General features: G+C 37.0%; 3 protein-coding genes and 1 long non-coding RNA gene across 6 annotated transcripts; 2 read left to right on the top strand and 2 right to left on the bottom strand.

Annotated features, from left to right (window-relative positions):
* Positions 1–3,196: 3,196 nt before the first annotated feature.
* On the top strand, positions 3,197–6,217 carry LOC125647019 (uncharacterized protein K02A2.6-like). The gene has a single exon (XM_048873716.2). It carries the CDS (start codon positions 3,197–3,199, stop codon positions 6,215–6,217), a length of 3,021 nt encoding a protein of 1,006 aa, XP_048729673.2.
* A 1,779-nt stretch (positions 6,218–7,996) lies between these two features.
* On the bottom strand, positions 7,997–18,413 carry LOC125683858 (UDP-glucuronosyltransferase 1-6-like). Of its 3 annotated transcripts, XM_048925350.2 has the most exons (3): positions 18,305–18,413; positions 9,875–9,961; positions 7,997–9,697 (listed from the first exon to the last, which is right to left on the bottom strand). In XM_048925350.2, exon 3 carries the CDS (start codon positions 9,695–9,697, stop codon positions 8,132–8,134), a length of 1,566 nt encoding a protein of 521 aa, XP_048781307.2. In that variant the 5' UTR covers positions 9,875–9,961; positions 18,305–18,413; the 3' UTR covers positions 7,997–8,131. The 3 variants fall into 3 exon arrangements, with proteins under 3 accessions (XP_048781307.2, XP_048781308.2, XP_055997680.1); XM_048925351.2 differs by lacking the exon at positions 9,875–9,961 and having other exon boundaries at positions 18,305–18,411; XM_056141705.1 differs by lacking the exon at positions 18,305–18,413 and having other exon boundaries at positions 9,875–13,938.
* Positions 16,120–16,719, top strand: LOC130047161 (uncharacterized). The gene is made up of 2 exons (XR_008796211.1): positions 16,120–16,428; positions 16,535–16,719. It is a non-coding gene; the product is annotated as an uncharacterized LOC130047161 (long non-coding RNA).
* A 2,581-nt stretch (positions 18,414–20,994) lies between the features above and the next one.
* On the bottom strand, positions 20,995–22,555 carry LOC125647018 (2-hydroxyacylsphingosine 1-beta-galactosyltransferase-like). The gene is made up of 2 exons (XM_056141807.1): positions 22,147–22,555; positions 20,995–22,013 (listed from the first exon to the last, which is right to left on the bottom strand). Exons 1-2 carry the CDS (start codon positions 22,553–22,555, stop codon positions 20,995–20,997), a joined length of 1,428 nt encoding a protein of 475 aa, XP_055997782.1.
* Between the last annotated feature and the right edge of the window lie 375 nt (positions 22,556–22,930).

Genomic DNA, 22,930 nt, shown 5'->3' with positions numbered 1-22,930 from the left:
CTAGGGTTCTCCCTTCGAAACCGGGTACCCCTGGTTCAACACCTTGCCACCATGTCTAGCTTGTATGAAAAGGTGAAGATAACGAACAGTGATCAATCTCATAACTCCTGTAAAGGTGAAGATAACGAACAGTGATCAATCTCATAACTCCTATAAAGGTGAAGATAACGAACAGTGATCAATCTCATAACTCCTATAAAGGTGAAGATAACGAAGTGATTAATCTCATAACTCATATAAAGGTGAAGATAACGAACAGTGATCAATCTCATAAATCCTATAAAGGTGAAGATAACGAACAGTGATCAATCTCATAACTCCTATAAAGGTGAAGATAACGAACAGTGATCAATCTCATAACTCCTGTAAAGGTGAAGATAACGAACAGTGGTCAATCTCATAACTCCTATAAAGGCGAAGATAACGAACAGTGATCAATCTCATAACTCCTGTAAAGGTGAAGATAACGAACAGTGATCAATCTCATAACTCCTATAAGGAATTCAAAATTACAAGTTAGGCAAACACGGACCCCTGGACACACCAGAGGTGGTACAGCTGTCTAGGAGGAGTAAGCATCCCCTGTTGACATGTTACACCCGCCGTGAGCCCTTTATCTTGATCAGGTAAATGGAGTAATCCGTGGTCAAAATCAGTATGTAAAGGACGGCCCTATTGATATGAAACACATCAGGCATCATTTGACCCAATGACAGGCAAAAAGATCCATTTTAAATTATATAGTCAGAACGTCACTTCCGTATGCAGCCTTGAAAGCCAAAGTCCCATGTTATAGTACACACGCTAAAGAATCACCATTGCTTTGACCTTGAGCGTCATAGGTCATTTTGTTTACTTCATCTCGTTCCAATATGACTGACCATGAAAGATTGTCATATGAGATATAAAACTGATGCAGAAAAACAATAAATAAATTATCATAAATACACACACACAACTGACTTTTATCACTGTCATCACTGTCAATGTTAAAAATTATTCTCCACTATAAATAACACAGTAAACATTTAAGTAACATGTTTGTTTTTAATTATGCCCCCGGAATCGAAAGGCATTCCTTTCATAGTTAGCACGTGCATTTCTTGTGAAAAGACCTTTCCATTGGTATCAAATTTGCTGATCTTGTGAGCTTGAAATTGACCTCTGACCTACTTTGAAAATGATCCCCTAAAATGAGTTCCACTTTGTTGTGATCCGGGGACCAGGGCCGTAAGTAGGGTTCTAAATCAGGGGAGGCAGGGGATTGGGGGCCGCCGATTGACTTTACGACTGAAAATGACACTTTTTAAATCCCAATTTATCATGTTTGTGTTTCATTTGTACTATGTAAAGAATCGTAATATGGTGTCAAAGACAAAGGTGCTTGTCTTCATTTTAAACATATATCCTATAATATAACATTTATATAATTTTATTTTCTTTTTTGCCAAAAAATCAGACGAGGCAGTTGCCTCGTCTGCCTCATCGGCAGTTACGGCCCTGGGGACCTAAGTAATTCACAAACACATCTTGTTTACATTTCCAATGCTTTTGCTTTCGATACCAATTGTAATGATAGCCATTAAAACAATAAAATACTCTCTTTCCTGTTTCATCGAGTAATGAAGTTAGCTAGCATTGCAGAAAAAATTCATAACCCGCGTAAGATATACTAATATATCGTATGATTGACTCATTCGCAACGTTAAATGGAACAGCCAATGCACCCTTTGACCTTGATGACGCTTTATATTTGGTAATGATTACACAGACAGGTGGTACTAAAAAACCGGATCAAACTAGTTTGCAACAAACATGAATTCATGGTCGCAGATGAAAGAAATGTTAATTTCAAAAGAAATATAAGAGAACAGATTCAATGTAAGTAAATATTATCTCATGAATGCGATGCAGTTGGGAATACATGTATATGCGTATGATATTTTGATAAATATAGTACTTCTATTCTAATGGCTAGGATTTACGACAGAATTTGAAATAGAATGTAAGTATTCAAAAAACTTCATATTTACGAGGGTATGAACTGTAACGCTTCACGCCATCATACTTTATATAGGGAACACTAACACGCTTCATGAAGTAATGTTGTCACGAAGCGCGGCAGTTCATGCCTTCATGTATTTTCAAAAATGAAATTTATTTCTTTAGGTGAACAAATTATATGCGCATCGTAGAAAGAGCAAACAACAATTATGCGGTTTTTAAACATCTTATTATGGTTTTGCATTTATGAATGATATTACATTTTCTATTATTTAGTTGCTCCCCATTCTACATGAATAACTGTCTTAATTAATACGACTTCAGATGCTATGAATTACGTTTTACAGAGAGCCTTTGGAATGGCGTATCGCTCACACCGTAGTCCATTTCACCTTTCTGTTTTTCTCTGGTAAATTTTGATCAAGGGTGTTTTTTATTTTACCCAAATATTCTCAATTGGGTTCAAATCAGGACTGACCCCCTGCCGCTGAAGTGTAGGGACAGCATTGTGCTCTACAAGGTTTCTTGTGGATTCTGTGCTACGACACGGTGCTAAATCCTTTTGAAATATAAATAGTTTTCTAGGAAATATTCAACACTTACAAATAGTATTGACATTTTTCAAAAACACCAACACCATGCACAACCAAAATCCTCCTCCTTTAATTATCATAGTACACCGTCAGAGGCAGTCAAGAATGCTTATTTTATTACAATTTTAATGTGTTTTGGAGTTTCATTTTTCAATTTTGATGATATATATTTGTCAAAGAAAGCAAATCAAAGAAAGCAAATATTTAAACAAAACAACATAACACTCTTACAGAATAATCATACAAGCTGAACATTTTTATTTTCAAAAGATTACACATTTAAGAAAAAACTATTTTTTGAAAATACATGAGGTTTTGAGCTGCGCCGCTTCACACTTTTTGACATATACAACTGGGGTACATCTAGAAACTTGTGAAGACAACATTTTGGGTGAATTTTCTTTCGTATATAACAAAACACAAAAAATTGTAATAAGTGCGGAAAAAAGGGACATTTCGCAAAAGTGTGTAAAACGAAATGGGATACCCCGCGCACAAAACCAGGTAGGGACCGCAGTACAAAACATGTTCATTTAGTACAGAGCGAATCTTCGGAGGACGAGTTCGCGCTTGCCGTGCACGACAAGTATACAAATGGCATGATAGACATTAATGTGGACGGAGCTACATTGCAAATGCTAATCGACTCTGGCGCTACCTGCAACATCGTAAACTCCGATATATGGAGCGCCATCCGCGCTAACAACGAGAATATGTCCCTATCGAGAAATACCAAAAGATTGTTTTCTTACGGATCAAAGGAACCACTACAAATACTAGGAACTTTTCAGACAGTTGCAAAGTATGGGTTACGTGAAACATCTGCAGAATTTGCTGTCGTTAAAGGTGATTATATTTCCTTACTAGGGAAGGATACAGCAGTCGAGCTAGGAGTTCTACGTATTGGAGTCGAGGGGTCAGACCTTTGTTCTGTTATAAGCGAAATAGATAAGATCGTTGCCTCAAGGAATACTGTTTTCGATGGAGTAGGGAAGCTTAAAAATGTTCAGCTTAGAATTCATGTTGACAAAACCGTGACTCCAGTAGCACAACCGCTACGACGCTTACCATTTAATGTAAGAAAAAGCGTGAACAAGAAGCTTGAAGAGCTGGAGAAGATGGACATAATTGAGAAGGTAAACAACCCCACGGCTTGGGTATCACCACTTGTCGTTGTGCCAAAGAAAAACGGGAAGATTCGAATTTGTGTCGATATGAGACGGGCCAATACTGCAGTTCAACGTGAACGATACCCGATCCCGACGGTGGACGAAATGCTGGAAGACATGAATGGCAGCAAGGTGTTCTCCAAGCTTGATTTAAGTTGGGGATACCACCAGATAGAGCTGGACGAGGAATCAAGGGAGATAACTACGTTTGTGACACACGAGGGCCTCTATCGCTATAAGCGCCTCATGTTTGGAATTTCCTCAGCATCCGAAATCTACCAAAGGGTGATAGGGCAAGTCATTCAAGGAATTGAAGGAGTCCGAAATTTGTCTGATGACATAATTGTTTACGGAACAGACGAGGTGGACCATAACAGGAAGCTTACAAAAGTGCTTGACAGATTGGCAGAGAAGGGACTGACTCTAAATAGAGAAAAGTGCAAATTCGGTCTGTCGAAAATTGTATTCCTCGGACACGTGATTTCGTCAGAAGGAATCCGGTCTGACCAAGAAAAGGTCCAAGCAGTATCAGAGACCAGGACGCCGACGAATAGTTCTGAAATAAGGAGTTTTCTTGGACTAGCTAATTACTGCGGGCGTTTCATACCGAATTTTTCGACGATTGCAGCCCCACTACGCGAGCTAACAAGGAAGAGCACGCACTGGAGGTGGACGCAAAAACACCAGGATGCGTTTGACATGCTTAAAAAAGCCCTTGTAAGTGCTGAAGCACTAGCATACTACAACCCAAAAGCCGAGACGAGGATAATAGTGGATGCAAGTCCCGTAGGACTGGGAGCCATACTAGCACAGAAACAACCAGACGGATTGTTTAAACCAATTGCATATTCAAGTCGATCTCTAACCGATGTAGAGCAGAGATACTCACAGACTGAGCGCGAAGCGCTGGGTGTAGTGTTCGGTTGTGAAAAGTTCCACATGTACATATACGGACTAGAGTTCGAAATCTGGACTGATCATAAGCCCCTGACCTACATTTACTCTCCAAAGTCAAAACCACCAGCCAGGATCGAGCGATGGATTTTGCGACTACAGCCTTATAAGTATAAGATCGTCTACATACCTGGACCAAAGAATGCTGCTGATGCTCTATCGAGATTGAGCCGAAATCGGGTTGGCCGAATACGCCACATTGCAGGGGAGTACGCGTATTTCATCGCAGAAAATGCTGTACCAAAAGCACTGACCATCCAAGAAGTTCGTCAGAAAACATCGGAGGACCCAGAACTCGCGGAGATTATGAGGAAGGTCAAGACGGGGGACGGCCGTCTGAGTCCAAAATTTCGTACCGTGGAGGCGGAGCTTTCAGTCGTTGACGGAATAGTATTACGTGGATCGCGCATCATATTGCCCAAGTGCCTCAGGAGGCAAACAGTATCCCTGGCCCACGAAGGACACCAGGGTATTGTCCGGACGAAACAGAGACTAAGAGAGAAGGTATGGTGGCCAGGTATCGATATAGAAGCCGAGCGATTTGTCAGAGCGTGTCATCAATGCCAACTTTTAACAAACAGCAATAGACCCGAACCAGTTCGAACAACTGTTTTACCTGACGGGCCATGGCAGGATCTGGCTATAGACCTTATGGGACCGTTTCCCTCTGGGGAATACCTATTAGTCGTTATAGACTATTTCTCCCGATTCCAGGAAGTAGCCATAATGAAGAAGATAACTAGTGAGAGGATCATTTTCCAACTTGAAAGTATGCGGAGTGATAATGGACCACAGTTTGTGTCGGAGGAGTTTAAGGGATACCTGGATTTAAATGGTATCAAACACATTCGGACCACACCATACTGGCCGCAAAGGAATGGGGAAGTAGAAAGGCAAAACCGAACATTACTAAAAGCTATAAAGGCGGCAAACGCGGAACGTAAAGATTGGAGACGAGAATTACCAAAGTTCTTACTTGCGTATCGCACGACCCCGCATTCTACAACTGGAAAAAGCCCTGCAGAGTTGTTGTATAACCGGAAAATCCATACCAAGTTACCAGAGATGAGTAAAAGGATCGATCACCAAGAATTACGAGAAACAGATGCGAGACAGAAATTAAAATTCAAAAGAAGGGCGGACGAGAGGCGTGGCGCCGTAGAGTCCAAAGTTGAAATTGGCGACACAGTTGTACAACGTCAGCCTAAGCGCGATAAGCTGTCAACCGAGTTCGCGCCTGAAAAGTTTGTCGTGAGGGAGAAATGCAGGAATGCAGTGACACTCGAAGATGAAAATGGATCATCAGTAAAGCGAAACTGCACAGCTGTAAAGAAATTCATATCGAACCGCGAAAATGAAACAGAATCGCGTGACCCGGAAATTAGCGCAGAAGAATCCGGAGATGAATCTGATAAAGACCGTTCTGTCACAGATACCGGAAGACCATCCCGGGAACACAAGCCACCTGCGTATCTAAGAGACTATGTGACCACTTGAGGAAAAAAGGGACCTGACTTATTATAATTTTCTGACTTCTTAGATTAGTTATTAGATTATAATTTTGTTTTGATGTTATAAAAATGAGTTTGTTAGCATTTTAAAATTTAAATCAACAGGCTGTCATTTCTAAAATTTTAAAAATTTGCTTTTGTCTAAGGTGAAGAGGGATGTAATGTCTATATCTTAAATAGTTCATTCAGATTAAATGTTTTCCCACACTTAGGAATGTGCTCTATCAGCGAAAGCTATATATTTAGTATTAAGTCAGTAATTGATGTTGACAGCCTCAGCCACGCGGTTTGTGAAATTGCTTAGTTATGTAGTTTAGAATTAAAGAGTTGAATTGGACAGACGTGTTCCTCTTATGAGTGTCTAGAGCACGACAATTACGGACAGTACAGTCATCTTCTTTGATCTTAAAAGAAAACACTTCATGTTGTAGTTTTTTTTAACGTTATTGCCTATAACGTGCCATTTCTTTAACTCTTGAGCATTGTTTCCGCTAAAACTCGTGTATGACAGAATATCCTGATCTAGTAAATTAGGAATGTTCATATTTCATAAAATGGAACGAATAGTTTTGACTTGAGGTGCATATAAGGTACAATATACAAACTTTATTTTTTAAATTACTTACAAATGTACCCGACATGTTTGGATTTATATTCATTTATACATATTCACATACACGGCGGATGTGACCGGTCGACAGGGGATGCTTACTCCACCTAGGCACCTGATCCCACCTCTGGTATGTCCAGGGGTCCGTATTTGCCCAACTCTCTATTTTGTATTGCTTATAGGAATTATGCGGTTGATCACTGTTCGTTATCTTCGCCTTTCATACAGCTGTGAGGCATGAATGAGTTCGTAAAATGGCTGACGTTGTAAACCCTCACAAGTGTCCTAAGTATCACAGAATGAGATACTTATACATTCCCTGTCACCCTGAATTAAAAATAAAATTCGGAATCTGAGGATATTTTAGTTATTCTCTACTTTCCTTTCTATATATTTTTTGGGGGGTATCTCCATGTGGTAAACAAAATTGTCCTGCATAATAATATGGCACCGCGCGGTAAGGAATCGTCGAGAGTGCAGAAAGATATATCTTTGTTCAAATGTCAAATGATGGGGTTTCTAGTTATAGTCTACGCGGTGACAGAGAGACGCAATGTCGAACATCAATTTTTGTTTGGGGCCGTGTATTCTACTACGATGTTAAAAAGCTTTACAAGATGTTAAAAGAGACATGGAAAAAGATCAATGTATTAAAGTTCTGAATGAATTGATATGGCTAGTTGTTGTGCGATACTTTACCAATCATGGCTGGATCTCTTTAGACAGGCAGTCGCTGTGCAAAATTTTACAAATCGTGGCTGGATATTTCAAGAGGAAAATGCCGCTTATCATGTCAGCTCTAATTAGTGAAAGCAGGTCAAAAACACCAGCGGACTTTTAAAGCCTTCACATTTTATTGAAAATGTTTGAAAAGTATTAAACCTTTTGGTGCAGAGACGGACGAATGAGATCCAAACTGTCCGTGATCTGGAGAGAGGTATCTGTTATATTTGGAGTGACTTCCCTTTGCATTACATGCGGAGCCTATATAAGTTACCAGGGAGCCACACACCCGAGGCCATATTACATAGTATTAAATCCATCTGGTAAGTGGAATTTTCAGTTTTTTATATAGAACAAATTGGTACAACAATTTCAAGTGTTATTGTGGTTGTCGCGACGGGCGGTCATTTACAAAAACCCAACTCATTTATGTAGCATGTCATTTAAACTTTTATTTCGAAACATTCAGTTGGTTATAGAGAAGACATTAGATGAGTACGATTGTCTAGAGAACCATACGTTGTAAATCGAACAATGGAAATGTTGATTACAGATGTAGTAAACTGGTTAGTCTCTTTTCAATTTCTCGCGAATACAGCATATACGCAGTACACAAAAACCAACCACGACTACACTTAATATCGACAAGAAGCAGACACATACGAAAAGAACTACGTCCAGTGCCAGATATTTATAAGCAGGCAAAGAGTGGGATGGAGACCGCAGATGTACACTTCCGTAAGTGGTCACGTGGTGTACCCAATATGCAGCTCGTTGTGAAGCGTTCTGTGGTTTTGATCTGTACATCTCGGAGGCTAATTTTATTTTTCTGGAATACGTATCGTTGTACACTACTTCCCTGATACTTTTTTCCAAGTCACCGGAAGTAAACGTAACAAGATCCAACTTCACACCAAAGGACTTCATTACAATCCTATCTGCATTGTAAACTTGATCTCCAAATATTGGAATCGCAACCATAGGTACTCCATGATATAAAGCTTCATATTGACCACTGTTTCCACAATGAGTGATAAATGCCTTAACTTTTTTGTTTCCAAGGAGATCATTTTGAGGCAGCCAGGGAGTCTGTAAAATATTTTTCTCCTGAAAATGGGATTTGTGCATTTTTAGAATGAAATGAATTTCCGGAATATTTTTAAAAGCTTGATACAACTTAATATTGAATTCGTCAGGAAAGTTGTCGAAACTGCTCCCAAAGGTTGCTATAACAACACCGTCCTTGGCAGTATTAACATGCCGTTCAATTTCCATTGGAAGAGAGTGTACGATATTCGACAGTGCTAAGCCTCCTTCAGGGACAATATTTGAAAGTACAGGACGTGGATAATCCAGAATTTCATCTTGGTCCAATAAGTACAAACTAAATCCATTTGCCAATTTGTAAAACTCATCCAACCTGAGTGTTGAAACATACCTATGAACTATGTCCTTGGAATAGTGAAATGACTCAAGAAAAGAGCCTACTGCAATACATACGAAATGAATTCCGAAATTTTTTAACCGTGACAAGAATGAAGTAGTGTCTGAAAGTGGAAACATGGGAAATTCCGGAATTCCGGAATAATCTGATGGGACTCGGTAAAGAAATTTTGGGGAAATAAACGCTGAGAAGTGTATGATTTCTGGAATGGATAAATTGTGAGAAAGCATAAGAAAAGGCACCAAGAGCATTCCATCTAACACAACAGTCTGGTATTTCCGTTCTCCCAGCTTCTTAAAAAGTTTAGAATCTGTCATGAGTGATTGTGTGATTTCTGCTTCCGTTCTTTGAATATACGGCAGAACAGAAAAAATTTCCATATTTTTGAAACCAGCTTTATAAACGCTCGCTACCATTTCATGTATTTGTTGTCCGACCTTCCCATCTTTATCGTATGTGACAATTTCTGCCCGTATATCCATCAGAGCTGGGTGTTTGGCTACACTTTCTGTGAGTAACATCGTTACATTGTGTTGGTATTCCTCAATAAGGATATCCACCATTACCTTCACTGGTCTCACGTGACTATATCCCGGTCCCGGAAGTACCAGGATATTGTCTGAAATTATAGTTGATATATATGGCGACAGGACCCAAATCACATATAGAAATTTGTTTGATATTTCCATCTGAAAAATGAGAAAAATTTACGATTTTAAACAAAATCCTTGAAGAAGTTTAAGAAATCAATTTCATTTTTTGAGAACGTGAATTGCCATGCTTTACACCGGCATATTTATGAAACGCGCATAGAATGTGGCAGTTCATACTCTCATGAATTTACAGAAATGAAGTTTATTTCATACATTTAAATTTTACTTTCACTGCTGTCGGAATTCCCAGTACTCTATGCACGCTCTGTTTACAACTGCAGTGTATTTGTGAGGAAAAGGCTATCAATAAAATCCATAAAGATATCAAGGCAAACTCAATGTAAATGGAAATATATATAACCGAAACACAATTTAAGACATTCTTTATGAGCATCAAAATTTCTTTATTGATAGTGATGGATGGGTATTGAGGTACCCCCGCCCCCCAATTTTGCTGACATTTGACATAGTGATTATTGAATACTCTCTCATAGAATTTGGCATCATCATTCTTAATTGAGGTACAGTTGCCATGGTAACAAGAACATCTTGAAAATGACCCAAAAATGCTTTAAAATACTCTTTATTGGCCTGTTTTGTTTTGTTATAAAGAAAACAAATTAATTCTTTCTTGTGTACAAATGCTTTTATTGCTTGCTGAAAGATTAGGTTAAGTTTAAACAAATCCTTAATAAACATTAGTAAATCAAGATTGAATTGTCAATTGCTTCTCAAGTTGAATAATCAATGTTTTTTGGCATTTTGAATTTAAAATAATGAATTTAAGGCAATTCTATGGCATCATTTGCAGAATAATGCACCACCAGATGTTGAAAGTTATATATGATTTAATCCATCCCTTTAAGTACAAAATATATATAAACAAACTTTAAAGATGTTTTATTTTGCTAAATAGAATTATAAAGCTTACATTTGGTTGCAGATTGATCACTGTTCGTTATCTTCACTTTTCATATAGCTGTCTAATTATTTTCATTATTACAAAGAGGAAAATGGGAAGATAATGTTTTCTTATTGAAAGGATAGGACAGAAACAAATTATTGATAATACTTTAATGTACATTGTACAAAAAATGAAATTCAGTAGCTTGATTCTAAATTACAACTGTATGTACATGTATGTATTGATAGACTGGCTAAAACATGCCGATTAACAAAAAAAAACCCAACAACAACCAAGAATAAAGTTTGCAGTTTGTTTGCTATAGAAACCTGTTCCCATAAAAACATTGTGTTTATGACTTAAATCTCTTTTCATTACCACTAACCAAATGTACTTTACCTCAGTTTAGTTAAATTTGATCAAAGCTTGTCCGAAAATTTTCGGAAACCAAATTGGCAATCTGTTTTGTCTCCTTGGAAACATTAGATAGGAACTGTAGCAGCTACAAGTAATTCTAGTACATTAAAGACTATGTATGCATGCTGTTTTAAACATTTTTGTCACTGATTTTTATCATCTATCTGAACAGTGATACATATGCACTACAGCTTTTCTAATGTTTTTGTGTGTCAACTAAAGCTGCAAAGCGCAGAGACATTATGTCAATTTGGTCATAATCTACTTACACCACTGCTTTATTTCACATCTCTCTCGAACAATTCAACTTTGGTGAAAAACAATTAACTAAATGAAATGTGAAGATAACGATCAATGATCAATCTCATAATTCTTATAAGCGATACAAAATAGAGAGATGGGCAAACATGGACCCCTGCATATGCCAGAGGTGGGATCAGATGCCTGAGAGGAGTAAGCATCCCTTGTCGACCGGTCCCACCCGCCGATTCAGACTACGAATTACTCCGTTTACATGATTAAGACAGAAGGCTCATTAATGGTCAAGAGACTATCCTGACTCTTCCTAGCTAGCTAGACACCTGAAACTACCATTGGCGTTTCCAAGGTTTCGTGTTTGCCCAGTTCTCGTTATAGTATCCTTTTTGCATAAAGTTATGCATAGCCCCAAATTTTGCAGCCCTTCACCGGAATATGAGTGAAATATACAATATACAATCAATCAATCATAAAATTAAAAAAATGTTTTATAAAGTAAACAGTTCAGAAATTTCTTTGGACGAAATTTGCAAAAAATATTATGTCAACAAAAGGCCCATTGACAATAAAACATAATATACTGAAACGAACATGGTGAATGGGCTTTTCAAACAGACAAAATACATCACGAGACTTGATATTGAATTGTGACACACATTGAAGCTCTAAAGGTCATACAACGATACGTGTCCCAGTTTAGATGTCAAGTTTAAAAAGAATATTATACCCAGTCGTGTGTATAGAGTTTTTCATTGAATATTAAATTGTTATGATAAAGAAAACCGTTGTTACACAATGTGCTCAACATTACGATGCTTTTGTGTTTAAAAAATTCCCCTATCAGTAATCATTGAATTTAGAAATGTGTCAGGATTTTTTCTTCTTCAATATTTCTCCACTTAGAATTTTAGGCATTAGAAACAATATGATGACAACTATATATATTCACAATTATCAATATAGATAAAGTCTAATTGTGTTGCTCACAGCGCAATAGGTATCATATTTCCTGTAGTCTCATTCCATGACATCAGTCAATCATTCTTAACAAAAACCCTCTGTATTGATATAAGGTGGTAATGTGAATCCAAAATGACATGTTTTCATCATCTTCCAGCAGCACTTTAACATCTGATGCACATTTTTTTCACAGTTTATACTCTCGAACGTTTATGGATATAAACACTTTCTCTAAATATGCACGCTGACCACGACACTTAGTCTATCGAAATAATTCATTCACAATTAAGGTAGTAGGGGACATTGTTTGGTTCTGAAACATGTTAGTAGGAGGTGTACATCTAAGTCATGCTGGGACAGACGTATGAAAAATCTTATTTCTCTTTTTTATATACAGGTGACTCTCGATAACTCGAAGTTCAGGGGACCTTGATAAAACTTCGAGAAACTGAGAGTTCGAAATTCGGAAATTGAAGGTCCGCCGATATAGTTCAGATTTTACAATAACCGGAAATGTTTATCAACAAGATCATAATCGTTTTGACATCTTTTCCTCCATATTTGTCAGGTAGTTAATTTAATATCAAAATGAAGACCTGTATTTTGCATTAATAAAACGATTTCAAAATTTATGTCTTTATTTGTTCTTTAATCATGCTAAGATAGGCATACAAAATCAAATTCCGGTAAAACTTTACAATCGCTAACTAACCAGAGCACAATTTATCGCTTTACACTTTAGCAAAAATTGTAACGAATGAGTAAAACGATGTTTTAGAGTAACTTTACACAAAGAATAAACTCGAAAAATTTAACAGTCTGTAGATCTCTAAATTAATGTATAAAACTTACTCTCTCGTTGTCAAGTCAAAACAAATTTTAGATTTTTTTCATAGACGGATAATATATACTTTTAACCAACACAAGACCCGGGTGTAAGGGTAACCGACCAATTAGCCAATTATATACTCAAGTGTGTCACATCCACAAAGAAGTACTGGGCGATGTTTCACCTAAGTAAACACCTAATTACCACGGCCACACTAGACTCCGGCATTCAACAATATCCAGGTAAGGTCCAACCGCAATTATTACATGCTTTGGTAACGGTGGGTATATGCTATCACCTCTTCGAGAGATCGAGAGTGAAAAACAATGAAATGTGTTTTATGGGATCCAACTTCACTTCGAGAGATGGAGAACTTAGAGAGATCGAACGTTCGAGAGATCGATAGTAAATTTGCCTTGTCATATAGAGAGAAAAAATCGGGACCATGATTTCACCTCGAGAGATCGAAGTTCGAACCATCGAGAATCACCTGTGTGTGTGTGTGTGTACATTGTACAACATCGCCGTACCATTGGATAGAAACGTTTGAATAATCGATTATTCTTCGACTAAAACTATCAAATAATCAAACCAGAAATTTGCTCATTTTAACATCCCTAATATTAATTTATGAGATATTCCATTTTTTAAAAAGTTGACCGCGCCTATATTGCGAAAATATCTCATGCGACCTTTAAAAATCCAGACAGCCATTTTCATGGACTTTAAATCTTGAATCAAGCTTCGGATAATTGTGCCCCTTCAAAGAAGAGGGGCGCATTGCTTTGCACCTGTCAGTCGGTCAGTATGTCGGTCGGCAGACCACATGATGTCCTCTCAATATCTTGAGAACCATTCACTTGATTCTAAATAATGATATTTCATATGCATGTTGGTTAAGCGTAGAAGAGGACCCCTATTGTTTTTCAGGTAAAAAATCTAGAGTCAATCTACTCTCGATATAGAAATATACTGTCCGCTCAATATCTTGAGAACTCTTTGCTTGACAGACATCAAACTTGGTACACTGGTACATCTTCAGGAGAAAATAACACCTATAGAGTTTGAGGTCACATGGTCAAAAGTCAAGGGTCAAACTGGACATTGAAATACATGTATATTGACCACTCCATGTCTAGAGAAAACTTTGCTTGACAGACATCAAATTTAATACATTGGTACATCTTCAAAAGAAAATGACCCCTATTGATTTTGAGGTCACATGGTCAAAAGTCAAGGGTTAAACTGGACATAAAATATATTGTCTCCTATATTTTAAGAATTATTTACTTGATTGACGCCAAACTTGGTACACTGGTACAGCATAATAGCTGACCCCTATTGATTTAAGGTCACATGATCAATCCACTCTTGACATAGAAGGATTGTCTGCTCAATATTTTGAATTGATGATACACTGTACTACTATCAATTGAATGATGTGTGTGTATAACCCTTTTCAATTTTGCACCAGGGGGGGGTGTGGCGGTGGGGGGGGGGGGGGGTATGTGGTTTACAAACATCTCTTGTTCTGATTAAACTATGATACCAATCCATCATGTTGATTGCCGTAAATGTGTTTGCAATAAAACCCCTACATCTGTGTGTCTTATATTGTCATGTTAAAGAGATGAGAGTGTTCGCAATAAAATCCCTACATTTGTGTGTCTTATATTGTCATGTTAAAGAGATGAGAATGTTCGCAATAAAACCCCTACATTTGTGTGTCTTATATTGTCATGTTAAAGAGATGAGAGTGTTCGCAATAAAACCCCTACATTTGTGTGTCTTATTTGTCATTTTAAAGAGATGAGAGTGTTCGCAATAAAACCCCTACATTTGTGTGTCTTATATTGGCATGTTAAAGAGATGAGAGTGTTCGCAATAAAATCCCTACATTTGTGTGTCTTATATTGTCATGTTAAAGAGATGAGAGTGTTCGCAATAAAACCCCTACATTTGTGTGTCTTATATTGTCATATTAAAGAGATGAGTGTTCGCCTAAGAGTCCTGTGTCTAACAAATAATATTACATATAAATATATACATCGTAGAACATGTAGTGCTACATGGAGTACATGTAATCGTCCAAACTTGTGTAGAAGAAGACGGACAAGAAAATTTCCAACTTCACTGTATACTTGTTTACATATTGTACATGTACAGACCTGAAACATGCTCTAATTAGGTAAACAATTTCCCTACAAAATTTGAATCCATGTTATCTTCCTATCTTATTTTCTATACCTTCCTATACTGGTAACATTGTAACAGATGTTTAACATATGTTTTACCAACATATGTTAATCATACGTTTTCAGTTAACCACTCTGTTTGTCCCTAAAAAAAGCTCTTGTTTATTGTTATTTGGATTTCAAACATTTCGGTTGAGCATCACTGAAGAGACATTATTTGTCGAAATGCGCATCTGGTGCATCAAAATTGGTACCGTATAAGTTTTACAATATGACCCCTGGGTCGAGGCCTCTGCTGGTGGACTGTTAAACCCCGAGGGTCTCTACAGCCCAGTAGCTAAGTACTTCGTTACTAGCTTGAAAATACGGATGTATATTTAATTGCTGTGATAAAATTTAGATATTCATTTCAAAATTAAGGATTATCTCCCTCATGCATAGCTCTTATCCTGAGACGAATTTTATTCCATTTTTTGGCACTCTGTTTCCCCCTAAAATAGCTCTTAAACTTTATTGTTATTTCGGATTTCAAACATTTCGGTTGAGCATCACTGAAGAGACATTATTTGTCGAAATGCGCATTTGGTACCGTGTAAGTTTTACATGATAAACATATGTTTCAAACATATGTTCACCACATGGTGATAAAATCGTATATTAATCATATCTTTAACACATGTTTCACATATGAAAATCCAAACATATGTAAAACATATATTGCAATTTTGCCTGTGTAATAGTGGAAACAAAAGACCCATGCAATGCAGCTAAATGTCAAAAGGAGGTGGATTGTTGACAGCACCTACCCATGAATGGGAAAAGTGTTAACTGTGTTTTTGTGTAAGAATGTCTCTAAAGTCTAGAATGACTTATTTCTCTATCTATAAATATGTGTAGCCGTGTGAAAATTTTGTAAATAACTTTTAAGTTTTATGATTAAAAAGAATTGAATTTGCAATTGATAAGATTGTATAATAAAGTTCTACTAGAAACTTATGCCAAAACAATGGCAAGCAGCTTTGATTTTATTTAATTTCCAATTTGATGTAATTAGTATTTTCCCGCCAAAAGTTTGGTGAGCGTTTGGCGCCTCTTATAGTCATGTGACTTTAAACCAGGGTTGGATTTTTTCATATTGTCCAGTGGGTTTGAATTGTTCAGACGTTTGAGTTTTAGTTATAGTTGGAGTTATTTCGCCATCGTGGTATATCTGGTTTTTCTTTGTTTTTATGGAAGCAATAGCATCGCAGTTGGCGCTTTTAATTATATTGCTAATATCTAACAAAGTTCATGTTTAACTTTTATTGCAGTTGCACCAAAGAAGCTTTGAAATATAGTTTACAGCTTTACATTTGATAAATATCAAGCCTAAAGTCCATAACTTTGGTAAGTTATACTATTTAGACTGTTTAAGCAATATAAAAGTCAACTAAAGCAATAATATAAATATTTTGTTTTTAATCTTATTTTTCTCACTTATTAAATATAAATAAGTTCGGTGGATCACTTTTATAAAATTGTGATTAAAGTGCTTGAATATCATTTGATATAACTTTATGCTAAGTTTCAAATGATACAATTTATATGTATATATAACATGTATAAAATGTATATATGTATTTGACGTGATGTACATTGTCATATGCGGCTTCCTGTTTGTTACAGGGCAAATCAATTTATACTATTTGAATGAAATATAAACACGAACTTTTAATAAGGATTTACGCTGTTGTTGTAATTCTATCAACGCATCGTGAGTTACATATGTATCATGGTGGTGAGAAAAAATGTGATGGTTGTGATAATATGGACTTGAGACCTGAAAATGAATACTATCTGTTAGATGAAATACCCGAAATATCATTATTTTAACCACTAAGCTGATTTACATGTCACTATGATACTTGATCAGATTCTGGTTTTCCATATTACAAAGCATAGTTCACCCCCTGCCTTGACTTTATTGACAGTTACTGTGACACTTATGAAATGCATGTCCGAAATAATGGGTTGCATTACATATTTGATACATTTATCTCGATGATAGTAATGACATTGACTGAATTCCATGGATTTCAAAAACATGACCTTCTCTTATACGTGGCATGGGACAATTGTTTCGGTTCTGAAACATGTGGGTATGGGTATACATTAAAGTCAGATTATGATAGACTAATGGAAAATCATATTTCCATTTTATGTCAAACTATATTTCATATTGATGTAGTTAATAAATAATTATCCTAAATTACATGTAATCCATACTTACTGCTAAATTTTGCAGTCCTTCACCGGCAATAGTGACGTTTCCATATGAGTAGAAATAATATACAATCAATCAATCCATACTTACTGGTGCTCAAAACATGCTCTGAGCAGTTGCCCCTTTCTCACTATGATTCTATCTCATTTAGGCTAAATCCTCACCACCCAAAACCCCATCAGAGTACCATGCAAAGAAAATTTAGATACTGTGTACAGTTAAGATTTCCGTCTGCCTTTCTTAAAAATCTACTTTTTCATCTGGGGCCACCCACCTTCCATCTCAGCAACAGATCCTTTGCTGTAACATGTAGGTTTTCATGTAAATTTCTTCAACAACTGACTGTGTGGATCTTAGGTTCGTATTTGCACCCATCTGTATACTAGGAATCATGGGGACATCTACATGATGCATATCGAGTTTTACATTGTGCAGTCGGCTACTCTTGACATATATACTAAATTCATTTCATACATTGTTACACATGTCATATCACTCCATACATGGGGTTTTTCTTTTTTTTCTAAATATCTCAAACTTTAAACGAACATATTGTACCCTTGAGCGGAGGTATTGTATTAGCCGATTTAGAGTTACGTAATTTTTCAGTCTTTAAAGTGTAGACTGAATACCTAAATTCGGATGACAGATTTAAATCTTTCCTATAGAATTCTGTAAACACTTAAGTGAAGTATGACATAATAATAATAATGCTATCACATTTCAAAAATACACATACTCCGCAAACTTCCTTTTCAATTATGTACATATTAAAGCATAGGAAATGTGTGTCATATGTAAAAGAAATGAAACTTACCTTCAAAATGTATCTTCAAAGTGTTAATTGAAAGAAATGATCATAACACAACAATTACAGCGTGTATTGGATAGCAATGTGTCTGTATGTTTTCAACTCAATTAAGAATATGGGACACTATCTCAACAGCCAATCAGACGACTTCGTTAAAGCTTATTCAAGGTCATAGGATTACCAAGACTTTGGACGTATGAAACGAAAGAGGATTTTGCTGTACATTTGTTTACGTGAGGTTTTCTATTACTTGATCAAACTGGTCACTAGTACATGAAATAAAACATCAACAAAAAAAAGACGTTTTTGACATATTTCAATTCAATTCTTGATGTTTTTTCCATTGAATTCTTAAGTAAAATATGGTGAATTGTGTAAACATACAAGGTGGTTACAAGGGAAACGTCCCTACTATCGCTGTCAACTTGAAATAAAAGATACCACAAAGTCGTCCACTTCTGCTCATGCTTAGAATGTTTATTGAAAATAGATATTAGCGGCAAACTCACAACTTTACTTTATGATAAAAAGGGATGATTTCATCTTCTCCTTCGTCAGCTTCCCATATTTATGTAACAATATTCCATTATCACCTGCATATGGTGTTTATATATCTCAACTGATTCGATACGCAAGAGCTTGTTCTGCATATGATCAGCTTTTAAATCGAAGCAGTCTCGTTTACAATCAGCATTTTGCACATTCTATGGTCGTTATAACGATCTAGTTTGCCAATAAAACCTTATCACCGAGTCAAATGCTGTCCAACGTGTTTCATATTGAGTGTTACACCATTCTTGGCGCACTGATTTTGACTACGGATAACTCCGTTTACCAGACCACCATAAAGGTCTCACGGCTGGTGTGACCTGTCGACAAGGGATGCTTACTTCTCCGAGGCACCTTATCCCACCTCTGGTGTGTCCAAGGGTCCATGTTTGCCCAACTCTCTATTTTGTATTGCTTTTAGGAGTTATGAACTAATTCAACAAACAACTTTTAAAGAAGAACAATCGATTTTCTTAAATTGTTTCTATGCATTTACTAGAATGTGAGAAACTTATCTATGAAAGGTGACGATAACGACCAGTGATCAATCTCATAACTTCAATAAGCTCCTGCCATACTAAAGAACTATTAATTACTAGCATTCCTAATTATAACTAATCATGCTTACGTGGTGACATTTAATGATCATTAGTTCATTTCCGTTCAACACAATGTACTTGAAACGTATTTACAAAACAACTTGACATAAGCATCAAAGATATAAAACCACAGAAATAAAATACACCATTCCAATTTATATTTCGATTGATCCACACTGACAATATGCATCTTGTTCATATCTTCTAAAACAAAGAATCCCATTGGGATCTGGGTTAGAATAGGTCCTCAGTACCCCTTGATTGTCGTAAGAGGTGACTAAATGGGACGGTTCTTCGGATGAGACCGCAAAAACCGAGGTCCCCTGTCACAGCAGGTGTGACACGATAAAGATCCCTCCCTGCTCAATGGCCATAAGCGCCAATCATATGCCTAAATTTTGCAGCCCTTCACCAGCAGTGGTAACGTCTCCATATCAGTGAAATATTCTCGAGAGGGACGTTAAACAATATTCATATTCAATCAATCCAAAACAAAGATTTTAATTGTGAAGTCATACATATCTTAATTGCTACAGCAAGCACAATTAGTCACTAGAGACAATTTCACACAGAAGGATGACGATTTTAAAAGCCATATATTACACATCTTGCATTTTTATTTATAGGTAACGTTTTATGCTATATAAGGTTATCTTTGCCCTTCTACACTTGCAAACGGTTTCACTCAATTTTAAAGTTACTCAGAAACAGTTGTGTTAAAAGTGAGATATCAGTGAAAACAGTTTCGTCAAGTCTTATGTTCGCCACCTGACAACGAGGGTGAAAGGTGGGAGCGTGCAATATTCCCCTGCAAACAGTATTCTCTCGGACTTTATAACATAATAATTGTAGTACTTTATCTAATTTTTGCTGCTGATGAGGAAGAAAGTGGGTCAGTGTGAATATCCCATAAACTACTGTGGAATCACCATTCTTCGTGGGGGATTGATGTTCGTAGATTTCGTGGGTCACTCTTACCCACGAATTTACGTGTCCTCGAACATTTTTTAAAAGCAAGTAGAGTTATCTCTTTTAGCGACAACGCATCGAAGATACATTATTTGTCGAAATGCGCATCTGGTGCATCAAAATTGGTACCGTATAAGTTTTACATTATGACCCCTGGGTCGAGGCCTCTGCTGGTGGACTGTTAGTCCCCGAGGGTCTCTACAGCCCAGTAGCTAAGTACTTCGTTACTAGCTTGAAAATACAGATGTATATTTAATTGCTGTTATAAAATTTAGAAATTCATTTCAAAATTAAGGATTATCTCCCTCATGCATAGCTCTTATCCTTGGACGAATTTGGCTCCACTTGTTTGGCACGCTGTTTTTGGCTATATTTAGATCTAAAACTTCATAGTTATTTCGGATTTCAAACATTTCGGTTGAGCATCACTGAAGAGACATTATTTGTCGAAATGCGCATCTGGTGCATCAAAATTGGTACCGTATAAGTTTTACATTACCCACGAAATTACTTCTATACGAACATTGGCCCCCACGAATTAAAATGATTCCACAGTAAATATTTGTAGTTAGTCTCTTTTCAAAATTTCTTTTGAATACTGCAACAGAATCTGCAGAGTACACAAACGCCAGTCACAACTGCACCTAATAGCAACAAAAAACAAAGAAATACAAAAAGAACTACGTCCAGTGCCAGATATTTATAAGCAGGCAAAGAGTGGGATGGAGACCGCAGATGTACACTTCCGTAGGTGGTCACGTGGTGTACCCAATATGCAGCTCGTTGTGAAGCGTTCTGTGGTTTTGATCTGTACATCTCGGAGGCTAATTTTATTTTTCTGGAATACGTATCGTTGTACACTACTTCCCTGATACTTTTTTCCAAGTCACCGGAAGTAAACGCAACAAGATCCAGCTTCACACCAAAGGACTTCATTACAATCCTATCTGCATTGTAAACTTGATCTCCAAATATTGGAATCGCAACCATAGGTACTCCATGATATAAAGCTTCATATTGACCACTGTTTCCACAATGAGTGATAAATGCCTTAACTCTTTTGTTTCCAAGGAGATCATTTTGAGGCACCCAAGGAGTCTGTAAAATATTTTTGTCCTGAAAATATGTTTCGCCTATTTTTAAAACGAAGTGAATTTTCGGAATATTCTTAAAAGCTTGATACAACTTCTTTCTGAATTCTTCCAGTGTAGTCTTAAGAGTACTCCCAAATGTAGCAACAACAAAGCCGTCATGAGCGGTATCTACATGTCGTTGAATTTCCATTGGAAGAGGATGTACGATATCCGACAGTGCTAAGCCTCCTACAGGGACAATATTTGAAAGTACAGGACGTGGATAATCCAGAATTCCATCTTGGTCCAATAAGTACAAACTAAATCCATTTGCCAATTTGTAAAACTTGTCCAAATTGGTTGTTGAAACATACCTATGAACGATATCCTTTGGATATATCACATACTCAGAAAAACACCCAACAAGGCTCAGTCCCATGCGGACACCAACATTTTTCAATCTTGAAAAGAATGAAGTAGTGTCTAAAAGTGGAAATACAGGAAATTCCGGAATGCCGGAATAGTCTGATGGGATTCGATATAAAACATTTGGCATAATGGCAACGCCATAATGCAGTTTCTAGAATGGATAAATTAAGGGCAAGCAAAAGAAAAGGCATTGAATCCATTCCATCTAATATCATTGTCCGATATGAACGTCCTTCTAGTTTGTTGTAAATTTCAGAATCCGTCATTATTGAGTGGGTGAATCCTACCGCCATACTTTGAATATAAGGAACCATGGATAAGGGTCCCATACTATTGAAGCCATTTTCATAAGCTTTAGAACTCAGTTCATCGAGATTTTTTGTGAATTTCCCATCTTTATCGTATGTAACAATTTCTGCCCGTATATCCTTCAGAGATGGGTGTTTGGCGACACTGTCTGTGAGTAACAACGTTATATTGTGTTGGTATTCGTTGATAAGGATATCCATCATGACTTTCACTGATCTCACGTGACTGTATACCGGTCTTGGAAGTACCAGGATATTGTATGAAAGCACTGTCAATTTACGTAAGGAGTGTATCAAAAACACAAACAACAGAATTCTTGTAGGTTCCATTATGTCTGAAAATGAATGAATGAGGAAATGTTCAGTCATACAAACTCCAATATGAAAGGTTATGGTAACGAACAATGACCAATCTCATATGTCCTATAAGCAATGCAAAGTAGAGAGTTGGGCAAACATGGGCCTTGGATATACTAGAAGTGGTATCACGCACCCAGGAGGAGCAAGCATACCCTGTCAACCGGGCACACCCGCCGTAAGCCCTATATCTTGATCATACATTTAGCTTCTGACCAGTCTGCACTGCATGCTTGTGACGTCATACATTTAGCTTCTGATCAGTCTGCACTACATGCTTGTGACGTCATACATTTAGCTTCTGACCAGTCTACACTCTATGCTTGTGACGTCATACATTTAGCTTCT

Source organism: Ostrea edulis, chromosome 6, assembly GCF_947568905.1.
Source record: "Ostrea edulis chromosome 6, xbOstEdul1.1, whole genome shotgun sequence".
Lineage (NCBI taxonomy): Eukaryota > Metazoa > Mollusca > Bivalvia > Ostreida > Ostreidae > Ostrea > Ostrea edulis.
The sequence above is the reverse complement of the archived record's forward strand: the minus strand, read 5'-3'. Positions and strand labels throughout refer to the sequence as shown.

What these genes read in the sequence shown, in the direction of transcription:
- LOC125647019 (XM_048873716.2), top strand. Translation starts at nt 3,197, where the DNA reads ATGATAGACATTAATGTGGACGGAGCTACATTGCAAATGCTAATCGAC.
- LOC125683858 (XM_048925350.2), bottom strand. Translation starts at nt 9,697, where the DNA reads ATGGAAATATCAAACAAATTTCTATATGTGATTTGGGTCCTGTCGCCA.
- LOC125647018 (XM_056141807.1), bottom strand. Translation starts at nt 22,555, where the DNA reads ATGGAACCTACAAGAATTCTGTTGTTTGTGTTTTTGATACACTCCTTA. An exon ending in TTACAACAAACTAGAAGGAC is followed by an intron (nt 22,014 to 22,146) that starts GTTCATATCGGA and finishes GAATCCCATCAG; the next exon opens with ACTATTCCGGCATTCCGGAA.